The sequence below is a fragment of the Syngnathus typhle genome, linkage group LG13, assembly GCF_033458585.1.
Source record: "Syngnathus typhle isolate RoL2023-S1 ecotype Sweden linkage group LG13, RoL_Styp_1.0, whole genome shotgun sequence".
Lineage (NCBI taxonomy): Eukaryota > Metazoa > Chordata > Actinopteri > Syngnathiformes > Syngnathidae > Syngnathus > Syngnathus typhle.
The window spans coordinates 3,640,940-3,655,509 of NC_083750.1; the positions used below are offsets into that span (position 1 = coordinate 3,640,940).

The 14,570-nt window shown below is 46.0% G+C and overlaps 1 protein-coding gene across 13 annotated transcripts in view; it reads right to left on the reverse strand.

Annotated features, from left to right (window-relative positions):
- LOC133165727 (band 4.1-like protein 3) overlaps nucleotides 1–13,792 on the reverse strand; it is a 30,145-nt gene extending 16,353 nt beyond the window's left edge. For 8 of the 13 annotated variants that reach the window (XR_009717653.1, XM_061295580.1, XM_061295581.1 and 5 more), the window contains exons 1-2: nucleotides 8,153–8,314; nucleotides 590–777 (exon numbers count right to left, since the gene is read on the reverse strand). Coding sequence is in view for 12 of the 13 variants with exons in the window: in XM_061295580.1 (XP_061151564.1) it covers nucleotides 590–766 (177 nt within the window). In the remaining variant the exon portion in view is untranslated. Of the gene's footprint in view, nucleotides 1–589; nucleotides 778–1,743; nucleotides 1,765–8,046; nucleotides 8,315–13,647 lie in introns of those variants that run through there. The other 5 variants (XM_061295576.1, XM_061295573.1, XM_061295574.1 and 2 more) reach the window with 5 other exon arrangements.
- Nucleotides 13,793–14,570: the final 778 nt, after the last annotated feature.

Below are 14,570 nucleotides of genomic sequence, written 5' to 3' on the forward strand. Positions count from 1 at the left end.
CTGAGAAACAAACTCAGTGCTCCCACTAATTCAACGTAATGGTGAGTTTTATTTTTGTCATTTGTACTTGTTTTTATGTCAGCCGTATCATTTTATTTCATCGTATTTATATATTTATTATAAATGTATTATTTATTTATTTATTTATTTATTTATATAAATGTATTATTTATTTATATAAATGCCGGTCCGCGAAAATATTTCTGACATGTAACCGGTCCGTGGCGCAAAAAAGGTTGGGGACCACTGTGTTACAGGATAAAACATTTGAGTTGTTCTGTACTCTAATATTTGGGTTGCTAGGTAGAATTGCTTTATGGAGGCACGTGGGTGTGTTGGGAATCCGAACAACCATGGCACGTATAGCAGGTGGTTTGACGATAAGGAGGCGCCACTAGAGAAGTCCAAACTCTGTTAAAAAGTGAATGCTATGACTAAAAAGTCCAAGTCATCATTTTACCAGTGGAAAGTGAACTCATCCCCACTTTGTCATGTGTTCTTTTGCTGCAGGCTCAGAATGATCACTTTTCCACACAAAGGCACAATTGTCTCAAGCTGAGCTAGATATGATACAAGTGGACAAGCTGACCTGTTCTTTCCTGGCCGGCGTGCTGTGCCCCACGGCGGCGGGAAACTGCTCCAGTTGGTTCTGAGGTGAGGCGGGTTCAGCAGCTTTTGGGTTCTCCTTGGGAGCCGCTACGCTCTCCTCTTGCTGCTGCTGCTGCTGCTGCCTGGCCTCAGAGTCTGCGCCTGATTCGGTTGTCATGGTAAATTACGCTGGAGCGGAAGAAGGGGAGGGATGAGTAAGCTTAAGGAGTGTGGTGCACAGCCCAACAGACATTCACCAGAGTGAGATAAGCAAAAAAATTAAAGTAAGGCTGTGGAATGAAAAGTTGAGATAAACAACCCATGTTTAGTACAGTTATGGGTTTGATTTTAATTTATTATTTCTGCTTGTGTTCCCTGTATTGACTAAAAAAAATGAGATGAGGACAAATTTTTGGATTTTACAAAGCTAATTGCATTGAAGGGGAAAAAAAACCAAGGCCACGCTAAATCCTGCAGATTCTAATCTGAACTAATAAGAGAAAACATACGACGGTGTGTTTTGCAGCTCGACAGATAGCATTTGGTGCTCAGGGGGGCCCCACTGGTCTGAACTACCCGGAGGCTGTACTTGAGAGATCAGAGGGCATGTGTGCAAGATTTGTGAGTGTCTGCTACTGTGGGGTTGCTAGCGGTGAAAGATTGCCATTCTGAAGCCGCCCTTCTCTCCTCCCTTCGCCTCTATTTATAGGGCTCTGTTTATCCCGTGGTAGCGAGGATGTCGGGGACACCGCGGTGATCAACAAAGGCAGCACTGTGGTCTGAGGTGTTGCCCCAAAAAATGCTTTGCACCAAAGATTAAACTGAAAGGATAAAGATACTACAAACTAGAACTAAAAGCAGCCCATTACTACTTTTGTATGCTAACGACACCACCGTATGTTTTAATGCTACAGGCATGAGACCTTCACATTTCAGGCTTCTATCACACGTAACACGATTACAATAAGAATGCAATACCACACTCTTATGAATATATGCTACATAAACAAAATCATTGTTCGAAGAATAATAAAGAGGCCAAACACATCTCAACAGTAGCTAGCGACACTCGCCAGGCAGACTCTAATCTTCCAAAACTTCCAGAATATAAACGACAGTCAACACAATGTCAACACAAGGTAAAAAACAATGGACCTGAGGTGTTGAAATGAATGGCGCTGATTTAAAAGTGGCTGTAAATTCCACACCCTCCGTGAGTCGTCATCTTATCGTGGTGGAGGGGTTTGCGTGCCCCTATGATCCTAGGAGCCATGTTGTCTGGGGCTTCATGCCCCTGGTAGGGTCACCCATGGCAAACGGGTCCTAAGTGAGGGGCCAGAGAAAGCACGGCTCACATTAGCCCCTTATGATGACAAAAACAAATGGATCTCGTTTTCCCTCGCCCGGATGCGGGTCACCGGGGCCCCCCTCTGGAGCCAGGCCTGGAGGCGGGGCTCGAAGGCGAGCGTCTGGTCATGGGGCCCGGCCGGGCACAGCCTGAAAAGGAAACGCGGGTCCCCCTTCCCATGGGCTCACCACCTGAGGGAGAGCCAAAGGGGTCGGGTGCAGTGTGAGCTGGGCGGCGGCCAAAGGCAAGGACCTTGGCGGTCTGATCCCCGGCTGCAGAAGCTGGCTCTTGGGACATCGAATGTCACCTCTCTGGCTGGAAAGGAGCCCGAGCTGGTGTGCGAGGCAGAAAAGTTCAGACTAGATATAGTCGGACTTGCCTCCACGCACAGTTTGGGTTCCGGTACAAGCCCTCTCGAGAGGGGCTGGACTCTCTTCCACTCTGGAGTTGCCCACAGTGAGAGGCGTTGAGCAGGTGAGGATATACTTATTGCCCCCCGGCTGGGGGCCTGTACATTGGGGTTCACTCCGGTGAACGAGAGGGTAGCCTCCCTCCGCCTTCAGGTGGGGGGACGGGTCCTGACTGTTGTTTGTGTCTATGCACCAAACGGCAGCGCTGAGTACCCACCCTTCTTGGGGTCCCTGGAGGAAGTGCTGGAGAGCGCTCCTTCTGGGGACTCCATCGTTCTACTGGGTGGCTTCAATGCTCACGTGGGCAATGACAGTGAGACCTGGAAGGGCGTGATTGGGAGAAACGGCCCCCCGATCTGAACCCGAGCGTTGTTCTATTATTGGACTTCTGTGCTCGACACGGACTTTCTATAATGAACACCATGTTCAAGCATAAGGGTGTACATGTGTGCACTTGGCACCAGGACACCCTAGGCCGCAGTTCGATGATCGACTTTGTAGTCGCGTCATCGGATTTGCGGCCGCATGTTTTGGACACTCGGGCGAAGAGAGGGGCGGAGCTGTCAACTGATCACCACCTGGTGGTGGTTTAGCTCCGATGGTGGGGGAAAATGCCGGTCCGACCTGGTAGACCCAAACGCTCTGTGAGGGTCTGCTGGTAACGTCTGGCAGAATCCCCTGTCAGGAAGAGCTTCAACTCCCACCTCTGGCAGAGCTTTTCCCACGTCCCGGGGGAGGCGGGGGACATTGAGTCCGAGTGGACCTTGTTCCGCGCCTCCATTGTTGAGGCGGCCGACCGGAGCTGTGGCCGTAAGGTCATTGGTGCCTGTCGTGGCGGCAATCCCCGAACCCGCCGGTGGACACCGGTGGTAAGGGATGCCATCAAGCTGAAGAAGGAGTCCTATCGGGCCGTTTTGGCCTGCGGGACTCCAGAGGCAGCTGACAGGTACCGGATGGCCAAGCGGAACGCGGCTTCGACGGTTGCTGAGGCAAAAACCCGGGTGTGGGAGGAGTTTGGCGAGGTCATGGAGAATGACTTCCGGACGGATTCGAGGAAATTCTGGTCCACCATCCGGCGTCTCAGGAGGGGGAAGCAGTGCAACGTCAACACTGTTTACAGCGGAGATGGCGTGCTGCTGACCTCGACTAGGGACGTCGTGTGTCGGTGGGAAGAATACTTCGAAGACCTCCTCAATTCCACCTACACGCCTTCCATTGCGGCAGCAGGTCCTGGGGACTCTGAGGCGGACTCTCCAATCTCTGGGGTCGAAGTCACTGAGGTAGTTAAAAAAACTCCTCGGTGGCAAGGCCCCGGGGGTGGATGAGATCCGCCCGGATTTCTTAAGGGCTCTGGATGTTGTGGGGTCTCTACAACATCGCGTGGACATCGGGGACAGTGCCTTTGGATTGGCAGACTGGGGTGGTGGTTTAAGAAGGGGGACCGGAGGGTGTGTTCCAATTACAGGGGAATTACACTCCTCAGCCTCCCTGGTAAGGTCTATTCAGGGCTGCTGGAGAGGAGGGTCCGTCGGGAGGTCGAACCTCGGATTCAGGAGGAACAGTGTGGCTTTCGTCCTGGCCGTGGAACAGTGGACCAGCTCTTCACTCTCAGCAGGATCCTCGAGGGTGCATGGGAGTTTGCCCAACCAGTCCATATGTGTTTTGTGGACTTGGAGAAGGCGTTCGACCGTGTCCCTCGGGAGGTTCTGTGGGGGGTGCTTTGGGAGTACGGGGTACCGAGCCAACTGATAAGAGCGGTTTGGTCCCTGTATCACCGATGCCACAGTTTGGTCATCATTTCTTGCAGTAAGTCGGATTCGTTCCCAGTGAGGGTTGGACTCCGCCAAAGCTGCCCTTTGTCACCGATTCTGTTCATAATTTTTATGGACAGAATTCCTACGCGCAGCCGAGGCGTTGAGGGGGTCCGGTTTGGGGACCTCAGCATCGCGTCTCTGCTTTTTGCAGACGACGTGGTGCTGTTGGCTTCTTCAGGCCGTGATCTCCAGCTCTCACTGGAGTGGTTCGCAGCAGAGTGTGAAGCGGTCGGGATGAGGGTCAGCACCTCCAAATCTGAGTCCATGGTCCTCGATCGGAAAAGGGTGGCATGCCCTCTCCGGATCGGGGATGAGATCCTGCCCCAAGTGGAGGAGTTTAAGTATCTTGGGGTCTTGTTCACGAGTGAGGGGAGAATGGAGCGCGAGATCGACAGGCGGATTGGTGCAGCGTCGGCAGTAATCCGGACTCTGTACCGGTCCGTTGTGGTGAAGAGAGAGCTGAGCCAAAAGGCAAAGCTCTCGATTTACCGGTCGATCTATGCTCCTACCCTCACCTATGGTCACGAGCTATGGGTCGTGACCGAAAGAACGAGATCCCGGATACAAGCGGCCAAAATAAATCCCTGAGAGATAGGGTGAGAAGTTCGGTGATCCGGGAGAGACTCGGCGTAGAGTCGCTACTCCTCCACGTTGAGAGGAGCCAGACGAGGTGGCTCGGGCATCTCATCAGGATGCCTCCTGGACGCCTCCCTGGAGAGGTGTTCCGGGCATGTCCCACTGGTAGGAGACCTCGGGGACGACCCAGGACGCGCTGGAGAGACTGTCTCTCGGCTGGCCTGGGAACCCTATTCCTAACCCGGGAGGAGCTGGATGAAATAGCTGGGGAGAGGGAAGTCTGGGAGTCCCTCCTGAAGCTGCTGCCCCCGCGACCCGACCCCAGATAAGCGGAAGAAGATGGATGGATGGATGGATGGATGGATGGATGGATGGATGGATGGATGGATGGATGGATGGATGTAAATCCCACCTCAGGCATTGATAGCAATTCTGAAATTGCTTTTTCGCTGAGTGGAGATAACTTTGGTCACTCCAAACGTGCTGATCAGGTTGCTTTTAAACACCCACACTATGTAACTTTGCAAAAAGTCGGTAACGGAATATGATTTACAAGCTTTTGCAGCAGGAAGTGATCAAGTCACATGATCCAAAAGGAGGCGCAGCTAACCTTTGCCTCCTATGGGCATCTCGGCATGATGAGGAAGAATACATTCAGTCACCAAACAACAAAGCACACAAGTCGTCTTGTGTGTGGACCGCCACGGGCATTATGCATAAAAGAAAGATGCATTCACTACCCACGACTCATTTCATGATGGTATAAAAAGAGTAAGGCGATCCAAGTCAATAACGACAAAAGTCACTGGAGTCTAAGCTTGGACAAGGCACTTACAGAAATTGCTTGATTCAACAGCCAAAAGCGCGTTGAACTCAAGGCTCAGCCTTTATCGCATTTAGAATTCCAGCATGTTCAGACTCCGTCATCAATGTTATCAACAAATACTGGAAGTAACACTTGTACGGCAAAGGTTCCTCTTAAGAGTACGTTTTGTGCCATAAAATGAGCGATGGATTTTCTTTAATCGCTGACCCTAATTAAAATTACAATTACAGTGAATGGGGTATATTACATCGATGTCACTGAGCGCCTCAGTGCTGACTGGATGGCTGGCAATCCCATTCTGAAAGGTTCATTTGAGATCATCACGCATATATGCAGTGGATAAGCAGCGGCCATCTGCGCCGGGTGCCATTAGCCGGACTGCAACACAGCTGGGCCGCTCGCACCCCACCCCCCGACCAGCTTACACTAGCGAGCACCCCTGGAGGCGTGCTGAATTTACATCGCTGGCGTTTTTCTGACACGTCACACCGGCCGTATGGGAAGCCGGCCCCTCCCGACACGGGCTGCTGACAGCTGCCGCACACAATCCCACCCGCTGTAACAGGAAACCATGTTACTGGGTCTGGACGTTTGGATTAAGAGCTTCCAGATCCCTAAAGTGCTTTTAAGTGGCCTGAATTGCAAACAGAAGGAGGGCTGCACTATTGATTTGTTTGGTCCAAAACAACCTGTTTTCTCATCTGTAATCATGTGATTAGCACAGGACAAGCTTCATTTATATCCATTCGTTGTCTTTTTGCACTGAATTTAAGGTATTAAACTATTCTTGATCTTGAATTGTGACTCAAATTAATGATAATCATTCTCTCAGGAAATAATGAGATTTAAAAATATTATTAAATTGTTTTTTTTGCCATGCTTGACCTTGATCGACTGCAGAAGTACAAAATGACCACAAGCATAACAATTAGGATTAGACATGTGTACTGGCAGGCAAATTCAAAAGTTTGGAGGCATTTTGTTTTTAATTGTAAAACCTTGGGGGCATAAACTGATTGTGCTTCTTTTCCAAGTGGACATGTGGAAAACATTCCCCGGCTATGCTTTCACATCTCACTGCTGAGTGCGATGTGTCATACTGGCCTTAACCATTCCAGATATCCAAACAACCAGAGATCTGTTTTCGTCTTCAGGGTCTTCTGCCAGAAGAGTCAGTCTGGCTGCTCTTAATCCAAGTGAGAGCCATATTTCACGTATGAAAAGTACAAGGTCATCCAACAGGCCGTAACCCCCCTGCCCCCCCCTTTTTTTGCAAGCACACTTAACAAAATTCCATAAGAAATTCAGCCAAGTCAGCAAAAGGACTCTTGCGGCTGTTTCCCCATCTTATTTTTGTGACACCTAAACTATGAAATGGAAACTATAAGGTGACCCACTATGAACATACACACAATGCTAGCTAACTTTGGTCACAGCATCACAGCACGTTTCCACCTGCTGATCTGATCTGGATTGTTTCTCTACCAAGGCGGTTTTGTTAGGTCAGCTATGCAACATTATTACTATTGTATGCTTGAAAATCCCTCGTAAAACCGCTGTGACAATCATCTCTTTACCAGTCCACAGTAGAAAGTATCAACAAAAGTAATGCAACACTTAATAAATCAAAGAGCATTGAAAAGTGGGACCAGTCTTTACAATGAAAACAAAAACAAAAGCATTCAGTGCTAAATTCAACTGCTTGGTGAAAAAGCTTGTTTACTGTGCCTTACGATGAAACTGTTTCTTAAAAATGTAAGAAAAGCCAAAGTGTTTCCTGGGGGGGGGGGGGGGAAGATGAGACATGAGTTACACATAATAAAACCAAAAACCCGGAGTGATGGCTCATTTTTCTAAAAACTCTCAAAGTCTGACATCCACTCAAAATTCTGAGGTACCACTGTGTGACGGGTTAATCAGTAATATCAAGCCCAATTTGAGCACACCATTGCTATTTGTGGAAAGTTGACACAAAATGGGAAAAGCTACACAGACATGCAGTTATTAAGCAGATCAATGGACAACAAGGCCCATAATGTTGAACAACAGCACAGTGTGCGTCTCAACAGGCAGCCGATGGAGATCAGCAACTGGAGGGATGCGAGGATGCTTCACAAGCAGCCACACTGAGTGTCACCCTGACCACGCCTACCCGCAGTGCAGATCAAAAACAGCTCCACAATGTGTGCCTTCTTGGCCGACGATAACCTAACAAATTCCAACCTACCTCGCGACTGCTCTGCGCCGAGCCACAACCGGAGGCGTCATTTTGAATCAAAGTTTGCACTCGAGAGTTGTTTTCGTTTCACTTTTTTTCCTTTTTTGCCTCGAGGCTGATACATCAAACAAGCTAGCTCACCTTTTAAATTGTAGCTTTGTAGCTTTAGCCACACGTCAACTTTAGCCTTTTGGGCTAACGTTTAGGTAGCACAGATTGAGTTATTTGAACGTAGCTATCCCAATATAAACATCACTGTGTGTCACCTACGCACGTTCCCAATCCTGAAAGCGGCGCCTCTGACGTGATGACGATCTCCCCTCCTATTTACCGTGACGATACATATAAAGGTGACAAAACTGTTTTCATTACCAGAACCAAAGACGTTGCTCGCTGGGCTGTTTACGCGGGTTGCATGCGCCGTGCGTGGGCTCGTGTTGCCTGTCAGTACCGTCGCTCTACCGCCGTTCGTTCTCCCTCCGCCCTCTGCACTCCGCCCTCCGCGTCGTCCGTGCCGACGAGTGAAGAATTGTGGGAAATCGAGGCGCGCGTACGCAGACACTGGCGTTGCGTGCGCGTGCGCGAACGTACGGGGCAATTAATGGAGGCTGATATTTTTTTATACGGAATGATGCAGCACGATGACGTCATCAAGTCCCCTTCTACCGTCTGTGCGTTGAGTGGGTGCACCAAAAAAAGGAATATGAATTATTAATGTTGTCATTTTCATACTTAAAAGAATATTTAATATCACCGTCCATTATTTAATCCAGACTGTCCTCCAATAATCTATATTAGTCCCTTTAGTATTTGTTGCATTCATTTTTTTCTTCAATTTGGTTAATTAAATGTATTTCATCAATTATTTTATTCATTCATTTCACCAAATAATTAGTAACGGGATCATCTGAAAGAAAAAGCCTAAGATAATGGATGGATTAATGGATAAAATAATAATATTTATATCATAAATAAAAAGGATCTTAAATTTGATAATACTATTTAGCCACAAGATTATGACCATTATCTAATGCAGGCAAAATATGGCGAGCAGGCTACAAATGACCAACTCTGCTCTTTTAATTTGGTCTTCAGAGGAGTTACCAAGCATTCCTGTCATGTTTATCACAATTATTTAATAAAATTTGGGATAAGATCTGCACACAATGATAACATACTGCAGTTTTGCTTCCATCTGTGTGTCAGGTGCAGGCACGTGCACTCATAGGAGGCAGGTGAGGCAGTGCCTCACCTTGCCACCAGGGGCAGTAAAGGGCTCAACATGGTTTCCTCAGCTGTCACCATAAGTTGTTAAAAATGAATAATATAATAAAACATAATATAATATATGTCCTGTGGTCTATGCTTTTAATGCAATTTAGATGTGTTTCCTATACATTTGGATCATTTTCATAGTCAAAATAGCTGTACTTCTTGTTCAAATAACGGGAGACGAGAATCACGGAGGCTGAGGCAGTGACAGGTAGTGCCTCTCAGGGCGAGCGTGTGAGTATGCACCACTCACACACTGTACTGAGCGCGTGCAAACGGCGCATGCTTGCAGTCAGCAGGAAAATACGGGCCTTGAGGCAGCCAGTACCTTTTCCTCGATGATGGGGCGATAGTGAGCCTGCGGCTAATAGTTCACGACACGAGTAAATGCGAGAGTAAATTAAGAAGAAAAAAAAGAAAAACCAACAACAACATTCGGTGCTAACTTGTTGCTATTTGGCTTTATTTTCCCTGACAATGGAGGATATAATCTCGAAAATAAGAAATCTTTCAAAACTTTGGATTAATTCAAACTACGGGCCTCCCGGGACGGACTACAACACGTTCGTTTGGTACGCTAAAAAAGACTGGCTTTGTGGTTGTCCTGCCAAAAATCAACATTATTGCTTTCCCTGTCATCGAGATCTTCGTCCAGAAGGACAGGAGAATGGACTTCATTTACAAGTAAAGGTTAGAATACTGCAGTGGTGTGTTTAAATGTACAGTGGTGTGTTTAAAATGTTATTAAATTTAATCAAGAATGGGATAACAACCATGTGTGCATGTAAATCTGACTTGTGAGTCAGTGCCTTAGCGTCATACAGTACGTTTGTGAATCTGACTCTGAGTCCAACCCCAACCCTCACCGCACGTCACTGGTCAGGTGTCATAAAATGGTTTCACGTCATTTTAACTCCTTTGTAAATTTTACACTGGAGGACATCAAATCAGCGCGACAAATAATGCAGTGTACACAAACGGCCTACTGCTGTTACATTTTTTACTGCTTATACATGCTCTTTGGCAATTTTCTTAATGAGGTTATTCCCTCTGGGTGTTTTTGTGCCTTTTTACCTCCTGACTCCCAGAGGAAACCTGACCCAAATAGGTCAAACGTTTGACTTTTATTTCATTTAAATGCTGACATGCTGCGTGCCAGCACATACCCATGTCAGACACATTATTGCTCAAGTTTGGCTAACAAATCCCGTGAACAGTGACAAAACGTTGGCCGGTGTGCTCTAAATAGGTGATTCCTAAAGTAGCCACCGAGCTAATTGTAGCACGCATCATAAAGCAAACTCGTTAAAATCAGGAGAGAGCGAGGCCTGCTTCTGGCTTGACAATGGAGGTAACAAAATATTCCTATACTCCCACAAAGTAACACAAAGGATCGTTTTTCACGCTGACATTGTGCACAAGTACTGCAATGTCACTGTCCTCACTATAATGCATTGCCACCATTAACCATAAACATTCTTAACTGCTTTGACTTGGCAGGCAACATCATGCGCTGCTCGGCTGACTGGTTCAAGGAAGAACTCCACATGGAAGTTGTACAGGCGCCGAGTGGAACTCATTTTCAGCCCAAATGAAAACATACAATTTTACTCTTGTTAGTGAATCTAAAATAGCTTTCCATTCTCTCTAATAATTATCCTATTGTTAGCAAGCTCTTATTTACAAAACACCATTTCATCATGCCTTGTTGAAGTTACAACTGCACTGGCGGCGCTAAAAGGGGGGGGGGGGCTGTGGGGGGCACTGTCCCTCACTGAAATATGTTTGGACCCTCCAGGGGCTAGGCCAGATAGTTGCCTTTTGAGTATTTTCTGATTTTCCTGAAAATTGTTTTCCACATTTCAACCCATCCTCCGGAGCAAATGGATAATGAATCCAAAATGCCATTAAAATGGTCCCTTCACTCAAGAATACACATCCTCAAACTTCACCCGCACGTAATGACAAAATTCTTGGAAATGCAAATGATAAGCAAACACTTGAAATAAAGTACACGTGTCCGTTGTGTTTATGTGCTCTGTGACTTTTTACGTGGGAACGTGTGTACGTGTGCAGATCAATGCCTCTTCACATGTGTTGGATCAGCACAATGACATGGGACATGTGATGCGTGGACTGCTTAGCTTATGTGGCTGCTTAAGTCTTCACTTTTTTATGCTGCATACACACACTACTTCCCTATTCCTCTTCCTGCGTTGCTGTTCAGCAACCAACCTTGACCTAGTTTAATCCTGAACCAGTCTCCTGAACATCATCATGCCGAACAACCAATGACAAAAAACTTCGTCATTTTGCACAATTGTACACCCCCTTGTCAGCATTTCCATACGACTCATCACCTGGCCTGGTAACATGTTGTTCGGTACCACTTATTTTTCAGATCGATACTATAAGTACTCAACTGAGTATCCACTGATACCACTTGAACAGAACAACTTTGTGCCAAACAATATCAACAACTGCAGTATTTGTGTACTTATTTGTAACATCCAAGGTCAGCCTTCTCCTTGTTGTACACTGTAGCATTTATTCGTTGACTGTCATTGAGCTTGGCGTCTACAGCTTGAACTGGATGAACTCCAAACAAGTTGGCTCTCAGCCTTCCTGTTTGTATTCCGCCTCCAATTAGTCAAAGCTACCGCCCCCTGCTGTCCAGCTCTATTCAGTAGCCGGGTCAGCGAGCACACAAATGGCAACATTAAAACGCAATTTGGATGTGACAAAGTGGGCCAAAGGTTTTGCCGCATCCCCTTTTTTTCGGGAACAGCATGTGAACACACAGTCAGCAGAAGGAAAGCATGTCTTATCATGAGTTGTACAAAAAAAGTGTTTGCAACCTTTAGAATGTGACGCACTAATGATTGTGAATGTCAGGGAAGCAGTTTTGCAGGAAATTGTGATGCTGAAAAAATGCAGTGCATGGAATGACTTGACCTTCAATCGGGGTTGCAAAGACTTTTTAGAGGACTTAATTTTTGTCAACATCAAAGACAATTTTGTGATCATCAAAAAACGTTTTTGAGTCTTACCCAACAAATATTTAGGACATACTGAAAATATACTACTCGCACTGTCAAGGTCCGTGAGTGGCCGGCTCGTCTGTGTCGGCGTCAAGTGATCAGGTGGTGAGGTAACACCTTTCGCAAATGTCTTATCTCACCACTTAACAGGATTGAGTCATAAGCGTTACTCCCGCAGGCCCTGAAAGCACCGCGCACACTTGTTTGACTTTGGTCTTCTTCCTATTCACATTTCCAATATAGCAAGCTAGTGACAAGGTCATACTTTCTCTTCTAAAACCATATTTTCACATCATCGCTTCATTCGTTTTGAAGCATCCATTCAATATCTTCCATTTTGTGTGCTGCGCAACATCGCCTCATTTTCTCTTCCCTTCTTCTCCACCACAATGGCAGACGTATTGATCTCGACCTGACGTGACGGCGGTATTGATCGGCATTCCCGAGATGAACGGCAAGAGACGGGCCGATAGCCTCCAATACCGACAACATCGCAGCAGAGTAGAAGTTTGTAAATGCACCGCATTTGAAAATGTTTCAAAATGCCGCACTGCAGCCCCAAAAAGGAACTTGGGATTTCCACTGTAATTACTAGCTTCTCCCTGTGTCCCCAGTAGACTCCTTGGGGGGAAAAAAAGGGGGGCAGCTTAAATCCACTTTTGCTTGCATCGCCTTTATTTTTAATACTCAGATATTTCTTTTAAGAGACTTAAAGAGGAACAAGCTTGACAGCACAGCTGCGACTACTATAACGCTCACGGACTTTGGCCCGCTTTTATCTCTCTGGCCCTGTACATTCACCTTCATCATTTACTTCACTCATAAACCAGCAGAAGGTCCATATGTCCATGGACACATGACCCGGCAATAAAAAGAATATGTAGTCAGTAACTTTTGATTCATTCACAGTTTCTATGGTAGTAAGCGGGAACGCAAATGCTGAGCAAACATCCCATTTCCACGGGAAACATCTGATTACGTGTCAGTGTGTGTGTTTGTGAGGGGAAAAAAAAGTCCACTCAGTACTCTGGCCAGTCAACGTAATAAAACACATTAGCCACTAAGAATGCCAATGGAACCAGTGTTTGTTTTACAATAAATGTTCCTAAGTCAATGTGACCTGTCACATGTTTTAATGTCAGTCTGTTTTGTAAGTAATAAAAAGTCTTACCTTTCATCTTACATTGTAAAAAGAATCTTTTCAAACCATTAGAATGGGTCCAACGTGACCCCATGTATGTTTTATCTTCATTTTTTAAAATCTGTTTATTGTTGTGTTTTTAAAAGAAAAAATAATTCAAAAAAAATTAAAAAGTTAAAAGAAAAATTATAATACAAAGGACATTTTCTTAAAACCCCCAAACAACCCTACCTTTTTTCTTTTACATATACATTTGCCGCAAAGGCTGCAGGTCATTCACCCTTGTGCTGCAACCCAACAATTGGCATTTGTGACATTTTCTGTTTTTATATATTTTTATCCACTTGTTGACATGGGGTGACACATGCCTATACGCTTGATTCTATTTTGCTCTTGTGAAAGTGAGGACTCACCATTTCACATTCCAGAAGGGCAGAAAGGGTGGGCCGGCGAGAGCGGGGTCGTCGGTCACATTTTGCAGGAGGCCCGGCAACAGAAGCACACATAAAAATAAAATCTAAATCAGATTGTGTATTCATGCCCCCAGTAGGGGTTGGTATAAAAACAGCCTGATACATAATTCATGTACATGATTTCTCATACAATTGAAGATATATTTTGTACCTGACTCTTCCAAAATCACTCGCAGGCTGAGTTGGAGTCTCCTGTCAGAAGAAAGGAGCAGGCACCTGTAAACTCAGCTGCATTCACTTTACAGCCAGGAGGAACCGAGCCGGCCTTAACCCCTCCCCTCTCCAATTCTTGTACCGCCCGCCCCCTGCAGTGCTCCAAAACGGACACTCCCGCCCCCACTTTCTCGCCCTCTCACAACAACTGCTAGACTACAGGCTTCTTGAAGAAGTGCTGCAACCTTTGGCCACTAGAGGACAGTCAGGCTGCAAATTAAATATTCATCCATCCATTTTCTGAACCGCTTATATTCTCACTATGCGCCATTGAACAGGAACATAGATATACTGTACTGCGATATATCCTTTTCCTCTTCTATAGTTATATCACCCATGAGACAACAGTTACCCTTATCATAATTAATGTTGAAATATCAGTGTCATACACATTAATTGTCCATAAAAGATTATATTTTATTATTAAAAAGTATTAATATCGTTGTAACTGACTGTAAAGTTATGCAACACGCTAACGAGTACACAGTCGTCGTGACAATTGGCATTGCTGTGCATTCTTCGTGTAACTATTGTGAAATGCCCAGAAAATGTCGTAATAGTGTGTCACCACTTGACAAGAAGCAGACTAATCATCTCACTTGCTAAAACAAGCTTAATTTGTTTTGTTTTTTTGTGCTCAGTGTTAATGC